Below are 18136 nucleotides of genomic sequence, written 5' to 3' on the forward strand. Positions count from 1 at the left end.
TCTTAGCATATGCTCACTGTAATTTTGTCGTGTTATCATTATAATGATGTATATTAAACGCCCACAAATATTGTTTTTAGTGTGTGCCACTTAAATATTGAATCATTTCCATAAAAAGTTCACGAACTTTAAGATGTGCGTAAATCATATAGATAATGCCCGGAAATTGACAAACTTGTTTTGTCTTTATCTTCCAAATATATTAAAAATAACAGTGAATAGTTAACTCCCTCTAAAAGACCAAAATCCTGTTATTGTTATTTTCATGCTTTTTAAAATGGCCTTTGTTTACCTCTCCCCCTAGTATTCACACTCCCTCGCAATTGACGGTCTTTTAACTGTGAACCAGCAGGAACTGATTTATTGTATATTGGACTTCTGTCTTTATTTTTGACAAACGTCCGGTCAATATAATGATGTAAAGAATGTATTTTTAGCCTATTTTTGTTGATGCTTGACATAGGCAATGATTTGACAATTGTCCATATTGTTGCGATAAGGAACTTCGTCAAAATGGTGAAGATGTTATTAAACCGACGAATAGAAATCGTATGATCTGGAGCTTGGATTTTTGGATAACAAGCTAGGAATCAACGTTTTATAATTGTTTGAAGACTGTTTTAGGATATATCATGTCGGATTCGGGGAAATCCTATGATCAACTTGTAAAGCGATTATCAATAAATGAAAGTATAAAATTGATTGCTGTAGATTTCGACATGACGCTAGTGTCCGTCCATACTGGTGGCAATTGGATGTTCACTGCAAGACCATTGGCGACTAGAATTCGCCCTGGATTTACCGAATTTATAAGAGAAGCTCAAAGACATGGACTTTTTGTTGCCATTGTTACATTTTCTCCTCAAGTAGACTTGGTTAGAAATGTACTAAAAGAAGTTTTTACTGAAAAAGAAGTTGAGAGGATCTGTATAAGAGGAAACACCAATGATTGGAAACCCCATCCTCGTTGTAGAAAAGAAGGTAATCTGATGAAGTTCGTTATCAAGACATTGCTTGAACTGTAGTTGAATCTGTTTCAGCAGTTATTAATTTTAGAGATCTTAATCAAGTTTTATTGTTCAATGAATATCTGGCCACAAATAGATAAAGGCTTTCTTACATAGATAACAGCTTTTAGATAAGGAGTTGTAATCTTTCATATACATTAATATATATTTCTTGCAACAATTCTAGGTAAACAGTCACATATTGAATCAGCTGCAAAGCAATTCTACAAGGCTACAAAGATAAAAATAAAGTCCTATGAAATACTTCTTTTTGATGATGACGAGGAAAATATTAGAGTGGCTAAGAAGAATGGCATTAAAACTGTAAAAATCATAGATGATAATACATTACCAAACATGCTGTGATATATAAACTATTCATGAGTTAATGCTTTTGTGATGAATGCCGTAGTTTGCATTCTATAGTTTTGATCTGGGTTTAACCTTGTAAACAAGCATATGTTTTGTTTCAACTCATCATTTCCTATGATTTATGGCATCCTTTTTCTCATAAACCAAGGTTTTTGTTCTTTTCTACTTGTGTCTTTTGTATCAACTTTAATCCTCCTTGCTTTCTCTCACCCTTGGATAAGTTTACATTGGATGCATTGGTACTCATTGATAACACTAATTTTCACTCATTCAATAAATATATATATGTATGTAATTATAGATGTATTTATTATGTAGTAACGAATAATAATTATATGAATATATTTATGTTTGTTATGTGTGCCAGTTTAAATATTCTCGAATTTTAAGCTTTTTTTTCCGACTCTCTTGGCAGATATTCCCAATGCTAAGAGAAACAAATTACTTTTTTCAACAATGTAATGTCTATGTGAGCTTTGAAGTTGCCATACACAGATACACATCATATATTTATAAGAAAGCGAGAATATGGCGAGGTTGTTGCATTTTTCCGGTAAATTATCTCGTTTTGCAAAGTAAATAAAAAAAAAGCGGCTTTCAAAAGAGCGCGAAACTTAAAATCACCAACAAAATGGCGGAATTTGAAAGAAGTTGAAAGACGTTTTCTTCAAGAAAAATGGCAAGTTATAGCCGTGAAACTCCAACAAAGTATGTTGATATTGATTGTATATTTTGAGTCCATTTCGTACTCAAGATATATCAATTTAATGAGTTACTGACTCTTTAAAATTGAATTGAATTTAGTTCCTACTTCGCAGTTTCAGCTTGCAGATATGTAGTACTTTAATATCAGCATAATTTAACCTTTTTTTATTAGTCACAAAAGACAATTTTCCAAAACAAAACTGAAACGACCTTTCAAGTCTCCTGTAAGTTTGGATGATGAAGTAACGTGTTAGTTTTCGTCGAATATTTTTTTATTGATAACAAAAGCCTGTTACAACTCACCCTTCCCTCCCCCCCCCGTTCCCCTTCGGGACTATTCAAATTTAAGTTTTGCTTTTTTGCACACTGTAAAATTTTGGCATCAAATTTATATGTTACAGATGATGACAGAAGCCAAGAGTTCTGGAAAAAATGAAAAAGCACAACAATCAGACATTGACATTTTAAAAGAAAAAATCACCATTGTTGAGGATGAAATAAATGGAATAGGAATTGAATATTCAGAAGATGAACTGCAATTGCATATTGATAGACTTCATGAATACAATGACATAAAGGATCTTGGACAGCTTTTACTTGGAAAATTAGGTACTCATATGATTAAATCTTAAATAGTGAATTTTCTTTTGACCATAGTAACTCGTCTGTTTCTATACTGCAGCTGAATGCCAGGGAAAAACTACCAAAATGTTGTACGAAGAGTATGGTCTTGATGTCAATGATTGATAAAGTATCAAAGGTAATCATTCAGGGAGAGAGGCAGTGTTTTATTTTGAATGTCGACTACATGCTTAAAATAACAGTGTGAATGCAAAAAAGGACTGGTGCTAGTTGCTATATGAAAAAGGACTGGTGCTAGTTGTCATATGAAAAAGACTGGTGTTAGTTGTCATATGAAAAGGACTGGTGCAAGTTGTCATATGAAAAGGACTGTACTAATTCATTCATTCTGCTACCAATTCCCAATCCCCATCTCTGATCCATGCATAACATAGAGAGACATGATTTTGAGCAGTTTTTTGCAAAATTAATCACAAAACCTCGTAGATATGATTTAAGTGAATATATTTATCAAAAAGTTGCATGAACATATTATTTAGTAAGTATGAATCCATTCTGGATGAATTACAAAATGACGTTGATAAATCTTTGATGGTAAATCAAACAATGCACTAGAATTATTGACATTAACACAAGGATATTCACGCATATGATGCCATGTTTTTAAATTATTTCCTTTTTGTTTTTTGCTCATAAATGATTGGATTTCTTTTGTAGTTTTGCTCTCTTTTTTTTCTTGTCGTTGGTCAATTTTTCCTTCTTTTTTCTGCCTTTAATCAAATAACAAAATGTATTTCATACATTCTGTAATATTTGAACGCAATTCAACTTTTGAATGAGCGAGAAAGTCATGAAGTAACATACTTATCTAAGGAATATATCGTCAACGATACTTCATCTTTTTTCTTTTCCATTTTGTCATCATCGTTTTTGCTCATGTTGTACGCTGACAATAACTGCAATGCAGCAATTTTCTCTGATGAAAAAACAAGATGATTAAAAGCATGTTCAATTTCGAGATAGCAAACAATGTTGATTAACATCTACGAACCGTCGTCTGACGATTTCTTTATCCATTCACGTATTTTCTTCATTCTTCGAGGAGTTTGTTTTAACTAAATAAAACATCACAAAGTCTCATGTTGCAATCTTATCACACAACATACAACAAATGTCATTTATCATCTTACCTCATCACGTGGTTTTCTTTCATTCAGGATAGGCAACATCAAACTGGCGCTTTTTTCATATCTTTTCTCTTTATATTTTGTTTCCCGCTCATTAGCTGACTTTATTGAATGTTTCTTCTGTGATTTTGCGCATGTGTCATTTTCATTTTTTTCATCAAGCTTTGAGTTGTTTTTATGCAATTTATCATTGTCGTATGTATTAACATCGATATTTTTCAATTTCATTTTATTATCTCGGTTTGATTGCATCAAGCCTTTTTTCAATTCTTTCTGTTTGGCTATTTTGATTACATCATTAGCAATTGGTTTCGTAATTTTTTCTCTTGAAATACTTGACAAGGGTTGCTTGAACTTTGTTTGTACGTTTCTACTTGTGATTGAAATATTTTCTTCGATGTTATCTCTATCATTGTCACTTGACGCAAGGTCTAATAATTGATAATACGTATCAAAGTTAATGATCATAAGAAAAACCCTACATATTTCAATATTTTGTAATTCGTCAAACACCTTCATATACTTACCGTTATCTTGCTTTAGCAAACGTGAAGGAACTCTCCACTTCATAAAACTCTAAAAATACAATTAAAATTTTTACATAATGGGACATTGATTTTACTTTCAAACACTGAGCATAATAAACACCAAGATTGTTTTATTCAATTTTCAAGCAGCACATTCAGAGTACGATTTTTACAGTTATTCTTACGGGAAAAGATTGACGTCTTTGTTGTTCAGGAGAAACACTTTCATTACAAGTCTTTTTATTTTGCAGAACTTCAACCTCACGATTTCCTTTTTCCAGTGTGTTGAACTTTGTCTTCCACGCCAAGAAACACTTTAGACTTTTCATGTCTATACTTAATTTTCATAGCTTTGAGAAATCCCGGTGGGAGACTGTCTGTTTTCGTATCGCCTATGTATTCTTGTAAATTCATTGCAAAAACGTTGTATATTTAAAGCACCTTTGTCTCCATAATATTTTGATCTTCTCTATATTATTTATTCGTGTTGAGTAAGGAATCTTTTCTTTGCCCATAAAATGTCAACAATGAATGTCTCTTGGCAACCTCATAAGACAATTTACGCTTTATGATATCAAATGACCGTTGAATAACTTGGATTTATTTGTTAAACCAAAAGCCTTTGATATTAGTTAATATGTTAATCTATTTATTCTCAATTTTCGTAATGATGTAATTGATGGTTTAGATGTTTATATTATGATGTATGGCTCACAAACAACCATCAATGCTCACAACTAATAAGCAGTCTTCTCAATACAACTTGTAACACAGACAACAGGTTGCTGGTTGCACGTCTTTCCTTGAGTCACCTTTCTCCCAGCAAAACAAAATGGCTGCTTAAACTCTGTGCTCGTTTATCGTTTCTGAATTTAAATCATTTGAATGCAATGGAAATGCTATTTTCTCCAGATATTTTGTTGCTTAACGAGTCAACAAAAAGACAATCAACTTTTTCAACAGAAGATGGCGAGGTTCAACTGTCAAGCAAGGATTTTGCAGCTGGTTTGGTTTTGATAGTCTCCACAAAGTGGAGTTTGCCAAAGATGTGAAGCTCGATGCCAAGGAAAACTGCAAACCAATTAAAAAACTGTCAACTTCACATCATCAACGATTTCCATGGCAGACAAAAATTTTGAATGATTACGATGTTAAATTTGAGCATTTTCCTGAAGCGTCCCAGTATATAGAAAAGTACAGACGAGTTAAAAACAAGAGACAGGAAGAAAGGTGTACTCGGTTGCTACAGCGTCAGGAAAAGAATGGTCACGTTTTCACTAATTATCGTACAGAAAAACAGGAGATGAATATTGTGAGCTTATCTCCAAAAAATGATTATGATGAAGCTACCTTCAGTAGTTCATCAAATATGGATTACACAAATCCTTCAATTCCACAATCTGGTTGTTTTGTTGGAAGAAAATGGATTCATCCTAAAGATTGTGAGAGAGTTTGGAGTAGAAATATTGGTGTAGATTGGTAAGAAAAAGGCCAACATCTGCTGGTTTATTTTGTTGATATATAAAATTGTCTTTAGTTGTGATGCTGTACAGTTTACTTTTTTTGTTTATTTTTAGTGGGAATTTGAGAGTTTTCAAGAAGAATAAAAATCAACTGGTGAGAGGTTGATTTATCAAAATTTTTTTCATGGCTATAACTAGATTTGTTGGTCAATCAGGATTGAAATATAATCCCTCTTCTTTTCTTCTTTTTTCCCCTCTTCTTCCTCTTTCTTTCTTTCCTCTTCTTTGCCACTCTTCTTTGACTTTTCCCATTTCCTAAGCTATATACTGTAAGGTGTCTAATCACATACAATGGTATTACCTAAAAACATTTATGTATTATCTGTTATAGGTCCATTGCTTTTCTAAAACCATGGTGTTGAATGGTACAGGTAAGCCATTTAGTACTTCATGTAAGAAAATTGATTATGGAACATGGCAAAGGACTCCATGTAGATCAGCCCCACAGAGTCGACAGAAGATACATAAGGCTTGCGGATCAGGTATGTGCATTCAATCCTCCATTTCACCTCAAACAATCTCGCAAAAGTCTAATGATTTGAGTCCATTGCTGACAACACAACTATTTCAAAAACTACCAATGGAAAGTCCTCATTCAAAAGCTATTAATATGATTCCTACAAACCATCGTGTGGAATACAAAAGCAATGTTCAGAAAATTTTTGATTTTTATGACAATGTAAATCCAAAATCCAGGAGTCATAGTATTTTTATGAACTCATGAATATCAAATTTTGAATATGTTTTTATGTCGTGATAATACTTTGTACTTATATGTATGATTTGTTAAAACACTAAATATTTTATTGATATAACTAAAGTAAAGATACAAGTATTGTTTGTCTATATTTCTCTTGAATTGAGTCGTTTTTTTATTTTCCAGTACGTTCGTTCAAAAAAATTGTTTTATCAACACTAATCAACAAATGTCATTTGAAAAAAAGACGATCGATTTTGAAAAAAATTGATTTGGGAGTTTCGTCATTCGCTAATTTCCTCTTCGTCGTTTATTCGTTACGACTCTACGATGAAATCAAATGCATCTTGAGTGGTTAGTTAACTTCAAAATTCTCATGTTGTGTTTTATAAAATGTTAAAACGACTTAAAATTTTTAAACAAGTATACGTTTTTGTTTTTCAAACATAACACGTTGTCAAGAAAGGTTTGATTACCCCGCCAAATGAGCCATGTTTGTCTTCACTATTATTCATTTAAATTTGTATCATTCATCCTCAATGCATCCATTTTTTATATTTTTTACGACAATCGACGGGGTTGCTCATTTTTCTTCAAACCACTATCGTTTCACTCTTGTAGAGGTTGTTTATTTGATAAAATTGTTTTGTGACTGTAGTCACTATTCGCGTTTATCTCATTTGCATACATTGTGTGGCTAAATGTTCTAAAACCTGAAATTATGGAGATTTGTTTTTTGATCAAATAAATTTAATTTTTATTTTATATCTTACGACAAACCGGACTAAATCATCCGCTGCGATTTTTATAAAATTGTAAAGCTTTTAAAAAGGATGAAACGTATCTCCACAATGAAACGCGACAGTATATAATTCCGGTGCTTAGCTGGTCATTTTGAAGAAATTTTGTCGCGTTTAGCTAAAGTACATTAAAAACACATGACCTTAGTTGTTGATGTGAAGAAAAAACTTGAAGTTATAAAGGTATGAAATTATTTCACGTTACTTTTGAACATTGTTTTTTATTATCGTTATTACTAAATCACAATTATGTTTTTTTCTTATGTAAAATCACAAATATAAGTATAGCTTTACAAATGTGCTAATATTTGTGTATTTTTTTCTCAGTTTGAAGTTCGTACGTGTTCATATTTCGCACTCCATGGTGCATTGAGTTCAGGTCATTGAAAGAGAAAAAATTCCGCATTTTGCTACCGATAGTCGGTCCATCAAACTCTGAATAGAACGTGTGCTTACCTTTTGGCTAAACATGATGCAGCAATCTTATCACAATGGAAGCCAAACAGTGTTTAGTATTGATTCGTTGCTTGCTAGCTCCAGAAGACCAGATTATGAAGGTTATAATGGGCAGTTCATGACAAGGTTTCAGAATTCTTCTGGCTTTTCTCCGACAAATGTTTCGTCAGAGTATCAGACTTTTGGAGGTATGTTAAAGCAAAGTGAATTGCACGTATTTGTTTTATCAATTTTATTAATTTATTTGTCCATTTGTATACATTAACGTGCCACATACATATTTTTACCTTTTTTTTATATAAAATATTCGTCCGGTCAGAATTGATAGAAAATTTTCAAACTTTCTCTTTTTGTGTCATATCGCTTTTTCCTTTAACTCGAGACGTTTCCTACATCACTGAATATCTTGCCGTATTTTTAAAAGCTGTCAAAACCTAAATCTTAAAGATGTGATTATTTTATGTGTTAAACGCTCAGCTAAAGACTAGTTTATTACCAAACAAGCTTATCCTGTTTATGCATGCTGAGTCTAGATAAATTCGTCGTGAAACTACTGTTTTTATCCACGATTTATCCTGCATGGGTGTTAAATGTTATATTGAGTGTGTGTTGTATCTCACATGATTGGTGTTCCCTGTTTTTACCTCAAGGCTGACGGCGATCTTTTTTATTGCACCGCGTGTGTTAAAGTATAGTAAACATCTTTGTATTTAATGTTTTCATTTTCGTCATTCTTATGTAGTTATATTTTCAAGACACATAAAATGTTCAAACAGTATTTTTTTAAAAGAGAATTGCAACATGTCCTTCAACATAGACAGTTGCCAACATAAAACATTTCTAAATACATATACTTAGTGGCTAAAATATACATCGTCAAAAATAAACAACATCTTTCAACGTGGTAATAAGTTTTCATTTCAAGAGGCCGTGGTATTGTATTATTGATACTCTTTTCTACACATTGCCGACAATTCGTACTGATAGATCAATGAATATAAAACGAAATAGTTTATGTTTAAAAAGATGGCTTGTTGAATGGCCATTTTATGAAGCAATAAACATCGATTTCTTGAAAGATAAGATGTTATTACAAATTTTTCAATACTTCTGCCATTAATGGTTGTAAACTTCACTACATCAAAGTTTACTAGCTGGCCAGTGCAAAGCTCCTGCAGAGTTCAATGTCTTTCTCTCTATGGTAGGCTTGTCTGTAACGGAAGTCGTCGATGCATTTAGCGGTTTTAAATATCTTATTTGCGCAAGCGGTCGATGAAGTTGTGCTAATAAGCTTAAACAGTAGGTAAAGTTTAGTTTAACAAGATATTCAATGTTTAAATTTTCCTATTATACAGCGGAAATATCCTGCTTTTATGTTGCAAAATGTTGCCTTTAACCGCCGCTACGTTTCGTTTTTTTCTCAGTGAGACGTCCGTTTGAACAGTTGTGAAAGGATACTTTCAATATTAACGCTGTTGGTTTTAAATATGTGCACATGTGCGTACTCCATGTCGGGTCTTTCTTGAATAATCTTTGTTGAAAATTAAATACATCTGAAAGCAAATTGTTCACCTTTAGTTGTCTCATGCAACAGGAGAACCGTCAGACTTGGTAATATCAAGTTAGGATTATCTTTAGGAGCTTACTATTGAAGTGCTCACTACCGATGGATTGATAGTATCATGGTTAGGATCATCAGTAGCCAGTATTCAATAAACTCTATATATTAGCATAGTCACAACCATATCACAGTTAGAATCCTCAGGTATAATCTTCTTTGATCTAGATACCATCGGAAGAGAACGTCTTCATCATCGTAATGATTTTCAAGCTATGACCTCTAGACCTCGTGAAAACAAACCATTTGACATATCATGTCAGTACCCTCAGCTTTTGGATCATTCACATGGAAACTCGCGAAATGATTTGACTCAAAATACGGAAGGAGACAGTAGAGAGGTCGGAAATCGTGACAATGATAATGATAGTAAAAATAGCAAATCAAGAAGACGAAGAACAGCTTTCACAAGTGTACAATTAAAATGTCTTGAGGAAACATTCCAGACCAATAAGTATCTCACAACAATGGAACGAGACAGACTGGCACGAGCTCTTAATCTTAGCAAGAAACAAGTAAGTGATTCAGTATAAGTGATTTATGCCCGTCTTCTAAAAGCTCACTCGCATTCTCTGAGTACGACGTAAGTCGCGCTCTCTCTAATCAGTGTCATTGATATTTCTCCTGCAATGACACGATTTTTGCAAGAATATTTTCAAAGTGAGCGATCAGTGAAAATTTCGTCTTCGAATAATTATGAGATGATTTTATAAAGTACCACTTAGTTATTGTGAGTGAGCTTTTATGAAGTTATATTAACTTGGATTTAAACTTTTTCATCATAGAAAATTGTTCCTGAAGGCATATTATTTCGCTTTTAACTTTCTCAGGTAAAAACTTGGTATCAAAATAGACGAACAAAATGGAAGCGTGAAAGTCTGGGTGATCCTTTGCAAAATTTTGCTGCCAATCCTCAAACGTGTTTTCGCATACCTCGACCATCGTGTCCAAACCATTTTTCATCTTGTAATCCATATGTGTCCCTAGCTAACCCTGTATGTCCATGGTATTTGCATCGTTATAATTCTTACGACAATCTTCCGTCTTCCTATGATGTCCGACCATCTACTTTTTCACTATCAGGTTTTTCTGGGATTTCTCACACTTGAAAATCGTCGTTTCTTTCATCTACTTATGTTAGTCAAGCGATTCAAAATCGGCTAATTTTTTGCGGATTAAGCAGAGGCTAATTATCTTCATTACAAGTTATTGTAAATAGTTTGAGCAGGCAAAAATAAATGACAGTTGTGTGTAGCTGTGATCTTTCCAATATATTGTTTGTCTTGTAGTCTTTTTACGTATTTTCATCATGGCCTATAGTAAGCATTCCATTTGCCAAAATGATTTAACGTTTCGCTGAATCCCGGCTATCGTGCTCGTGTGAACTGTCTCTTAATCACTAAAATTATGTTTTGCTATATTTCTGCTCTATATTCTTCTAGATTCAGAAAAACGCGTTTTTTATGATGCTTCTCTGTAAAACACTATTTACCTAAACCTTTATATATACTACCACTTTTTAAAATTAGAATGATGTCATTGTTCCAGTTGATAAATCATTAGACTTCTTCATGCGGTTAATATTTGTAGATTTTAATTTTAAAATTCTCACCTTTCATTATTGGATTCCATTTTAAGCAACCGTGATATGCGTTGATTGTTTTGATGGTTTTCGAATCATCTATGAATAGTGTTATTTCCTGTGTTGATTTTTTCTTTTAAAAAAAAATTTATAACATATGCCGCGCACATTTCGACGATATAACCGTCCGTTTTTCAACTATGAACCATTTCGCCATATCTGAAGTTGATTTTTTTAAACGTTAGATGTTTATATTTTTTATAGCGTAAGTATTTTATTTTTTTTCGACATGTTAAAAGCTCCCAACGTTTAATAAGTAAACACTTTTCTTGTAAATTTGCTAATTTTTATATGGAAACAAATTCAAATATTTATGGATTGTTAGGTATAAGCTATCTTGATATAAACTTCATCTTGGAATGAATGTTCCCACGATCACAGCAAGACTAAATGATGATTTATTTATAACTAATGACTTTTTCTTTCGAATCGCTTGAAATTTTACGCTCAAAGCTGAACTGTTAAATTATGGAAAGAAGACAAAACATTACTAAATTATAAATTTTTCAATTTAACCGTCCTTACACGAAAAAAAAATAAATGTTATTTGAAATCCAACATTCTATACTTCACATACTTGAGCCAATTTGTAAAACATTTACGAAATTCTTTAACTTTAACCTTTGGTGGTAATTTTGTAAAGTCTTTGTGTGGCTTAAATCATTTCGTATAACTTCGTTGCTAGGAAAAAAGTTTTAGACAAGGTGGATAAGAATATTTTAATTAAAAGAGCCGAGATGGCGATTGACGACAGTTCGATATTCAATGATCTTAATTGCAAGTTTGTTTCTGTTTACATAACCTGTAAGCGTTGATTATGTGACTCACAGATATTCACTTTTATACATGCAAATTGACTTTCTCACATTCATAAGACACGCGAACATGCTTCATTTAACTGCAGTTTAAAGTGCTCCGTCGGGCTTTACGGAAATAACTTTACAGACTTCATTGATCATGTTGATGGAGTTTATTTGACGAATTCAATATATCATTGAGTGTTATAATCTTCACAAGTATCACGGATTTTATTCTATTATCGTAGACAATACCGGTGTACTTTAAAAAGATTCATTTGTCTAGCACATGAAGGAACCTCGCTCTGATTTCTCGACGGATAATGTGGTTTTTATGTATCATACGACGTTTGGAAATGCTATTGTTGTTGTTTGTTTTGTTGTTCGACGAGGTTAAGGCGATCAATAAAGAGACGAAAATAAATGGAAAAGATAGTCTTCACGATGGCCATAAGAAATCTACATACCATTATAATCTTCGTAAAGTTTATGTACGCAATGCTAGGAAACTGAATGCTAGTTGTTTGGGTAAGTTATCAATCAATTAATAATTTTTCTTATATAGATTAAACAATCTCACACAACGTACTAAATAGCTACACTTTATTTCCTTGCTTGCATTTTCCTCCGGTGTGAAAAATTGTGCTTGAACACCGCAAAGTTGAAAAAATTTCTTGCTATTTTAAACTTGTATGCTACGTCCTGATCAGGCAATTATGTCAAGGAGATAAGGATATTATAAATTTTTAACTGCTAAAGGATTTCTTTGTGTTGTTATTATATATGGAGAACATGCCAGTCTGTATTTTAATTTTTTTAGAAAAGACCTTTGTATGCCTGGTAGTCATGCTTTCGTTGACATTTTTTTATTATTACCTTTAGCTCTGTATACATGGTATAAACATCATTTTCTTGTATTTTGTAATCTTTATCGTTTTAGCTATTTGCTCCATAAAAATATATATTTCTACTAACAATGCACTTTGGGATTTTTAAACCCGTGAGCACTTTTATACAAGCTCCCTTTTATTACCGTAGATAATTTTAACGAAAGCTTCTTAATAATTTGTTTGTTTAGTTTATCTTTCCTGTGACATGACCCGACCGTCGCTTTAGGCTCTTATTGAAGACGTTCTTCGTCTTTTCGTGTCTGTTAAGATGAAGGACGAGCTAAATCTGTTATTGCATGTTCTTTTGTGTAGCGTGATTTATCGTTCAGTCATTTACATTGAGACTTTAGCTCTGTTGCTTTGTTAGGCGAATACAAAATAATATTTTGTAGCTTTTGATCTATATTTCATGAAGATAAAGTATACCAATAATTTTTGGTTCTTTTCAAAGATGATACACTATTTTTTATGGGAAAAGCGAGTGATGTTTAAAACATCGTTATGTAGCTACCTAAACCATTCTATCTTTGTAGCTATTTTAGCTATAGTGACGTATTACGTAAAAATACAGTTGTAAACTTAAATGAACATAGGTTTGTAGGATTCAATCATTTGGCAACGAATGTAGCTAATGCATGACATTTCATTAAAATACAAACGGTAATTTTTGTCGTTTATGATTTTATTAAACAAGTATTTTCTCTAATGACTCTCATTATGAGTTAAATGATAACAGCTTTTATACAGTCTGCGCCTTGTCAAAAAACCATCAATTTTTTTTTTCACTTCGACTAAGTAAAATTATACGCAGTTTTAAAAATGCCACTGCTTGTCTCAAGAAACAGTAATAGTGCGAAACTCAAAAAAAATGCGCGTCTCTTTCATTTGCCGAAGGCAATTTCTATCCAATAGGATATTATACCACATCTTAATTTTGTTTATACGGTATTATTTTATGTTGCTTCATTACCATTCGTAGCCATCGTAGCTATTTTTCATGCTTTTTTTAATGAAAAATATCTAAAGCGTTAGTATTTTTCTTTCGACCTTTCTTGACAAGATGACAAACTTTCTTATTTATTACTATATTAACTATTTTTGTGTTTTTACAGTATGGTTACAATTCAGCTTGTTAATGAATTTTTAAGATAATGAAATTTACCCTTACGATAACTTCGGAATCTTCAAAAAGACAGACATTTGCTACGTTGCCGTTTTGTTGTTTTAGTGCAATCCAAAGTTGATTGTTATCAAAGATTATATCTAAGATGTCTTGGAAGCTTCTCTTGTTGGCTTTAGATCATGAAATCTGACGTTTATCTTCACATGACGTCCTCTTTGTCTAAAGTAGCTAAATGATGTAAAATATATGTTATTACGAATAAAGCACACGACAAAAATTATCGAAGTATTTTTATAACCATGAAAAAAGCTTTACCTGAGCCCTATGTGGGGCTATTTTTGCTGGAAATAAAAATATGCAGGGAGTTGCTCAGTTATGACATTAAACTAGCAATACAACATAAAAACCCAACATAGATCCATTGCATGTTTTGAAGTTGATTTTCTAATTACATTTATGTGTCCAGGCAATGTACAATAAACATCAGTTTCCCGCGATATTTAGTGAATGCGGTGTCTCTGGTCTTTATTTTTTTTTTAATTTTTCTATAAATAACGTTGATGTTAGTTTTCATCCATATTTCGCCTTAGATGGTTCTGATGCTGCGTTCTACATCAGTCGCAATAAGAGAAATCGTAACTGGATCATTCGCCTGCAAGCTGGTGGCAGTTGCGTTCTCTTTTCTGAATGTTACGAACGGCGAAACACTGCATTTGGCTCGTCGAAATATCTTCCTCAGTTTATGACTGGAACGTTTTTGACTTCAAATGATGCCACAATCAATCCAACCTTTCATAAATGGAATAAAGTGTACATTCCTTATTGCAGGTAGTGTTCATGTTTAAAAACACACTCATTGTTTTGTACTTCTCACTCTTTGGGACAGTTTCTTGTTTGTTTGTTTGTTACTAACAAGATATAGTTTGCCTTTTATGCATTCATTCAAGGCAAGCCAATCGTTCAAAGCAGACTATTTAGGCTATTGATTCACCTAATTTGAGAATCCCAAACTGTATGAACTCATTACTTTAAAGAATTATCCAGTAGCTGATCCTGGTTATATAACCCTTGCACTAACCCTAACACTAACACTAACTACCCAACAATTTTTTTATGTAGTGGAGATCTTTTCATTGGAAGAAAACAAGCTAGTCGTCATGATTATGGTATGCCCATGCTTGGTCATTATATTGTGACTAGTATCGTTAATCAATTGATCCAAGATTATAAAATTAACAACAAACACTCCAAGGTAAATTATTGTTTGATATACATCTGTAAATAACATAAACAAGGTCTCTTTGACTGCTGTGGTTTTTTTTGCTCAGATTCTTTTTGGTGGAGCCTCAGCTGGGGGACTGGGAATGCTCAGTAACGTTGATTATGTAGCAAAAATGGTGAAACCTGCAAAGATTTTTGGCTACAATGATGGTGGATGGTTTACACTTTATCGAAATTTCCTTGAACCCAAAGGATATGGTTCTCCGGTGTTCCTCAGCTCATTGCATTATGTCAGAAGGATAATTATGTCTCATATTGTCTTTTACATATTTCTTATTTTAACGATTATCACCATTAATCCTTGTTGGTAACCCGTCATTAAAAGATGCTATCATAGTTGATCTTCATTGACATTCATCTTGTTTTTCAGTTATTTAGATATTTATGGGATGGTTTTGTGGACGAATCTTGTCGTGCTGAGATGCCTCAACCTGCTGCTTGTCTTTATGGAGAATTTGGTGAGATTTGTCTGTCGTCTACCTGATGACACTTTTTTCTAACCTATACTATGTAGTGTTTTTTTGAATATTTCTACAAATGATATTTTTTTATCAAAGAATTGAGATTTGTCAGTCGTCTACCTGATGACACTTTTTTCTAACCTATACAATGTAGTGTTTTTTTTTGAATATTTCTAAAAATGATATTTTTTTTATCAAAGAATTGAGATTTGTCTGTCGTCTACCTGATGATACTTTTTTCTAACCTATACTATGTAGTGTTTTTTTGAATATTTCTACAAATGATATTTTTTATCAAAGAATCGTTTTTTTTGTCTTTGAACAGTAATTCGATATCTTTCAACTCCGATATTTGTTATGGTATCAAGATGGGATTCTTATCAACTTAAAGAGCTTAATAACGACAAATACAGAGCTGTAAATTTACCTCCTCGTACCCATAGTGAAACAGAATATCTTGGAGAGTTTGGAAATAACACCTTTCGCTCAATAAGAAGAGTAAGTTTCTCACCATTTATGCATCTTGTATTTCTTTGTACAACTTCCTGAGGGTTATTCAATGCTTGCGGCTTAAAACGTGAATAAAATATTTTCCTTTTTACAATATCCTTCCACAATCTTTTCGTTTGTTTCAGCTGATAAAAAGCAAAAGATCGGGAGTTTTTTCTCCTGCTTGCGTTTCTCACACATTTGCTGGCTTCAACCAAACTGAAGCAGAAATAACGAAAAACTTTAAAATTGCAGGTATCCTGTATTTAACAATTCTCTCACGTGGCTGAGCATGTTATAAAGAATGATTCAGATCGAGGTCAATGATATCTGCCGAAGCGAGTTGAGCAAATCTCTAGGAAGATTATGCCGTTTTACGTTTTGTGGTTTCGTGTTTCAAGTTATAACATTAAAAATTATGTCACTTTCAGTAAAATTTCAATGTTGTTGTAGGTAGCGAGGTATTGAGAAATATATGTCGATTCTTATTCAATCACAATTTAGAATGCACCATCATTGTATAATAATAGAATTCGATCTTTTATTGGAAATTAGAATTGCATTTAGGTTGGTTTGAATTGCATTTATTGGAAATTATATCTTTTCTTTTTTCAGCGGACTCTAAGCTACTCAGTTTGCTTGTTCTCATAACATTCTCCTTCATTGTTTGTGATCAATGTTTCGAATGTTAAACTATTTTCATTTGAAGGAAATTTATCTGGAAAGAAAAAATATTCGGATTTTTATTAATGAACCATGAATATGAAATTACCAACTTTTCACTTAAGGTGTCACTTCATATGGTGCTTTGTCTGAATGGTATGTGTCGCGGGGACGGAAAGGGACATATGTGGATGCACCTTCAGAAAGACCGTATTGTAACCCTACTTGTTGTACAAAATTCTGCTTACGTTGTAGTAAGCAGACTGTGATTGTTGTCACTGGGGTAAAACGTAATGTCACTCCAGTAGAAAATAGACTTATTGAGCTCACCGCCACCACTCGTCGTAACCAAGGTAATATGGTCATTTTAAATTTAGTAGTGTGTCGAAGATCAGTCTCTGTTAAGGAGATGATGTATTACATTTTATTATTAGATAAAAATCTTGAATACGACATACATCCTTATTGGTTGAACAATAAAATTTATGTATAGTGCAGAGGAAAACTGACCTTGTGTAAACAATTTTTTATTCATTTTCGACAAACTGTATTCATAAAGAAATGCACTTGATTAAACCAAAACTTGAATTTAAACAAAGTTTTGTGTTGATAAAGAACGGAACTTAGACTGCATCTGTTTTTTTTGGTTTTATACAATTTCCTTTTGTCTATTCTGTATAAAATTTTGTAAATGATCTCACCATATAAATTTCTTTGCTCTATAAAACATTCGTTACAGCTGTCAAACATATCATCTACCGAATGCATTAGAAACGAAAGATAGATCTAAAATTATTATCTTTTGTATTTAGCAGATGAAAAGTTAGACGTTTAAAATAAGTTTTACATTTATCATTTATCTTTAAAATTTTTATAGCCTCAAAACAAAGACGAAGTATGAGCACATTATTAATGAACGTCTTTGTTATCTTTTCGCTTATTCAATGGTAAATATGGTGAGTTTTACATCACTGACAAAAAAACTTTTTAAAACATGATATTTATAGCTAGTTCATAGCATTACCTGTACATAGTTGAAGCAATATTTTTATTTCATTATTCGTAAATACCAGTTGTAAACTACAAAACATTTAATATTATATTATATGTATATTCTTTGTCCATTTGCCACCAGGAGTATTTGATCATTCAGATGAAACCATTTTTTGTAAGAAAGCTTTCGTGTGTTAATTTTCTTGCGGCATATTATGGTTGTAAAATTAATACAATTAAAGAGGCTTCATTGAGAACTATGTTGACAATACAAACAGTGACAAGGTACGTTAATCTTACGAAAGAACCACTCGAAGAACTAA

General features: G+C 32.5%; 6 protein-coding genes across 6 annotated transcripts; 5 read left to right on the plus strand and 1 right to left on the minus strand.

The window, feature by feature from the left end:
* Positions 1-429: 429 nt before the first annotated feature.
* Positions 430-1752, plus strand: LOC124439661. Its single transcript, XM_046989957.1, has 2 exons — positions 430-981; positions 1195-1752. Exons 1-2 carry the CDS (start codon positions 633-635, stop codon positions 1371-1373), a joined length of 528 nt encoding a protein of 175 aa, XP_046845913.1. The 5' UTR covers positions 430-632; the 3' UTR covers positions 1374-1752.
* Positions 1753-1845: 93 nt separating this feature from the next.
* On the plus strand, positions 1846-3382 carry LOC124439662 (DNA repair protein SWI5 homolog). Its single transcript, XM_046989958.1, has 4 exons — positions 1846-2087; positions 2257-2308; positions 2486-2693; positions 2767-3382. The coding sequence occupies exons 1-4, from the start codon at positions 2056-2058 to the stop codon at positions 2829-2831; spliced, it is 357 nt and encodes a 118-aa protein (XP_046845914.1). The 5' UTR covers positions 1846-2055; the 3' UTR covers positions 2832-3382.
* On the minus strand, positions 3154-4938 carry LOC124439654 (calponin homology domain-containing protein DDB_G0272472-like). The gene is made up of 6 exons (XM_046989947.1): positions 4566-4938; positions 4381-4429; positions 3857-4284; positions 3718-3781; positions 3531-3642; positions 3154-3436 (listed from the first exon to the last, which is right to left on the minus strand). The coding sequence occupies exons 1-6, from the start codon at positions 4707-4709 to the stop codon at positions 3202-3204; spliced, it is 1032 nt and encodes a 343-aa protein (XP_046845903.1). The 5' UTR covers positions 4710-4938; the 3' UTR covers positions 3154-3201.
* Positions 4939-5218: 280 nt separating this feature from the next.
* On the plus strand, positions 5219-6762 carry LOC124439660. Its single transcript, XM_046989956.1, has 3 exons — positions 5219-5859; positions 5958-5997; positions 6235-6762. The coding sequence occupies exons 1-3, from the start codon at positions 5684-5686 to the stop codon at positions 6625-6627; spliced, it is 609 nt and encodes a 202-aa protein (XP_046845912.1). The 5' UTR covers positions 5219-5683; the 3' UTR covers positions 6628-6762.
* Positions 6763-7662: 900 nt separating this feature from the next.
* LOC124438967 (barH-like 1 homeobox protein) lies at positions 7663-10746 on the plus strand. Its single transcript, XM_046989161.1, has 3 exons — positions 7663-8044; positions 9643-9989; positions 10305-10746. Exons 1-3 carry the CDS (start codon positions 7870-7872, stop codon positions 10581-10583), a joined length of 801 nt encoding a protein of 266 aa, XP_046845117.1. The 5' UTR covers positions 7663-7869; the 3' UTR covers positions 10584-10746.
* Positions 10747-11971: 1225 nt separating this feature from the next.
* LOC124438966 (pectin acetylesterase 8-like) lies at positions 11972-17951 on the plus strand. Its single transcript, XM_046989160.1, has 9 exons — positions 11972-12441; positions 14517-14754; positions 15046-15178; positions 15255-15437; positions 15578-15665; positions 15994-16166; positions 16304-16412; positions 16946-17173; positions 17698-17951. The coding sequence occupies exons 1-9, from the start codon at positions 12237-12239 to the stop codon at positions 17769-17771; spliced, it is 1431 nt and encodes a 476-aa protein (XP_046845116.1). The 5' UTR covers positions 11972-12236; the 3' UTR covers positions 17772-17951.
* The last annotated feature ends 185 nt before the right edge of the window (positions 17952-18136 follow it).

Source organism: Xenia sp. Carnegie-2017, unplaced genomic scaffold, assembly GCF_021976095.1.
Source record: "Xenia sp. Carnegie-2017 unplaced genomic scaffold, XeniaSp_v1 HiC_scaffold_19, whole genome shotgun sequence".
Classification (NCBI taxonomy): domain Eukaryota; kingdom Metazoa; phylum Cnidaria; class Anthozoa; order Malacalcyonacea; family Xeniidae; genus Xenia; species Xenia sp. Carnegie-2017.

Coding starts and splice junctions, on each gene's coding strand:
- LOC124439661 (XM_046989957.1), top strand. CDS start 633: ATGTCGGATTCGGGGAAATCCTATGATCAACTTGTAAAGCGATTATCA. Junction 982..1,194: donor TCCTCGTTGTAGAAAAGAAG/GTAATCTGATGA, acceptor CAACAATTCTAG/GTAAACAGTCACATATTGAA.
- LOC124439662 (XM_046989958.1), top strand. CDS start 2,056: ATGGCAAGTTATAGCCGTGAAACTCCAACAAA. Junction 2,088..2,256: donor AGCCGTGAAACTCCAACAAA/GTATGTTGATAT, acceptor TTTTTTTATTAG/TCACAAAAGACAATTTTCCA. Junction 2,309..2,485: donor AACGACCTTTCAAGTCTCCT/GTAAGTTTGGAT, acceptor TATATGTTACAG/ATGATGACAGAAGCCAAGAG.
- LOC124439654 (XM_046989947.1), bottom strand. CDS start 4,709: ATGAAAAGTCTAAAGTGTTTCTTGGCGTGGAAGACAAAGTTCAACACA. Junction 3,643..3,717: donor AAAGAAATCGTCAGACGACG/GTTCGTAGATGT, acceptor TTTTTTCATCAG/AGAAAATTGCTGCATTGCAG. Junction 3,437..3,530: donor ACGATATATTCCTTAGATAA/GTATGTTACTTC, acceptor ATTTGATTAAAG/GCAGAAAAAAGAAGGAAAAA.
- LOC124439660 (XM_046989956.1), top strand. CDS start 5,684: ATGAATATTGTGAGCTTATCTCCAAAAAATGATTATGATGAAGCTACC. Junction 5,860..5,957: donor AGAAATATTGGTGTAGATTG/GTAAGAAAAAGG, acceptor GTTTATTTTTAG/TGGGAATTTGAGAGTTTTCA. Junction 5,998..6,234: donor AGAAGAATAAAAATCAACTG/GTGAGAGGTTGA, acceptor TATCTGTTATAG/GTCCATTGCTTTTCTAAAAC.
- LOC124438967 (XM_046989161.1), top strand. CDS start 7,870: ATGATGCAGCAATCTTATCACAATGGAAGCCAAACAGTGTTTAGTATT. Junction 8,045..9,642: donor AGAGTATCAGACTTTTGGAG/GTATGTTAAAGC, acceptor TCTTTGATCTAG/ATACCATCGGAAGAGAACGT. Junction 9,990..10,304: donor TTAATCTTAGCAAGAAACAA/GTAAGTGATTCA, acceptor TAACTTTCTCAG/GTAAAAACTTGGTATCAAAA.
- LOC124438966 (XM_046989160.1), top strand. CDS start 12,237: ATGTGGTTTTTATGTATCATACGACGTTTGGAAATGCTATTGTTGTTG. Junction 12,442..14,516: donor ACTGAATGCTAGTTGTTTGG/GTAAGTTATCAA, acceptor ATTTCGCCTTAG/ATGGTTCTGATGCTGCGTTC. Junction 15,666..15,993: donor TTGTCTTTATGGAGAATTTG/GTGAGATTTGTC, acceptor GTCTTTGAACAG/TAATTCGATATCTTTCAACT.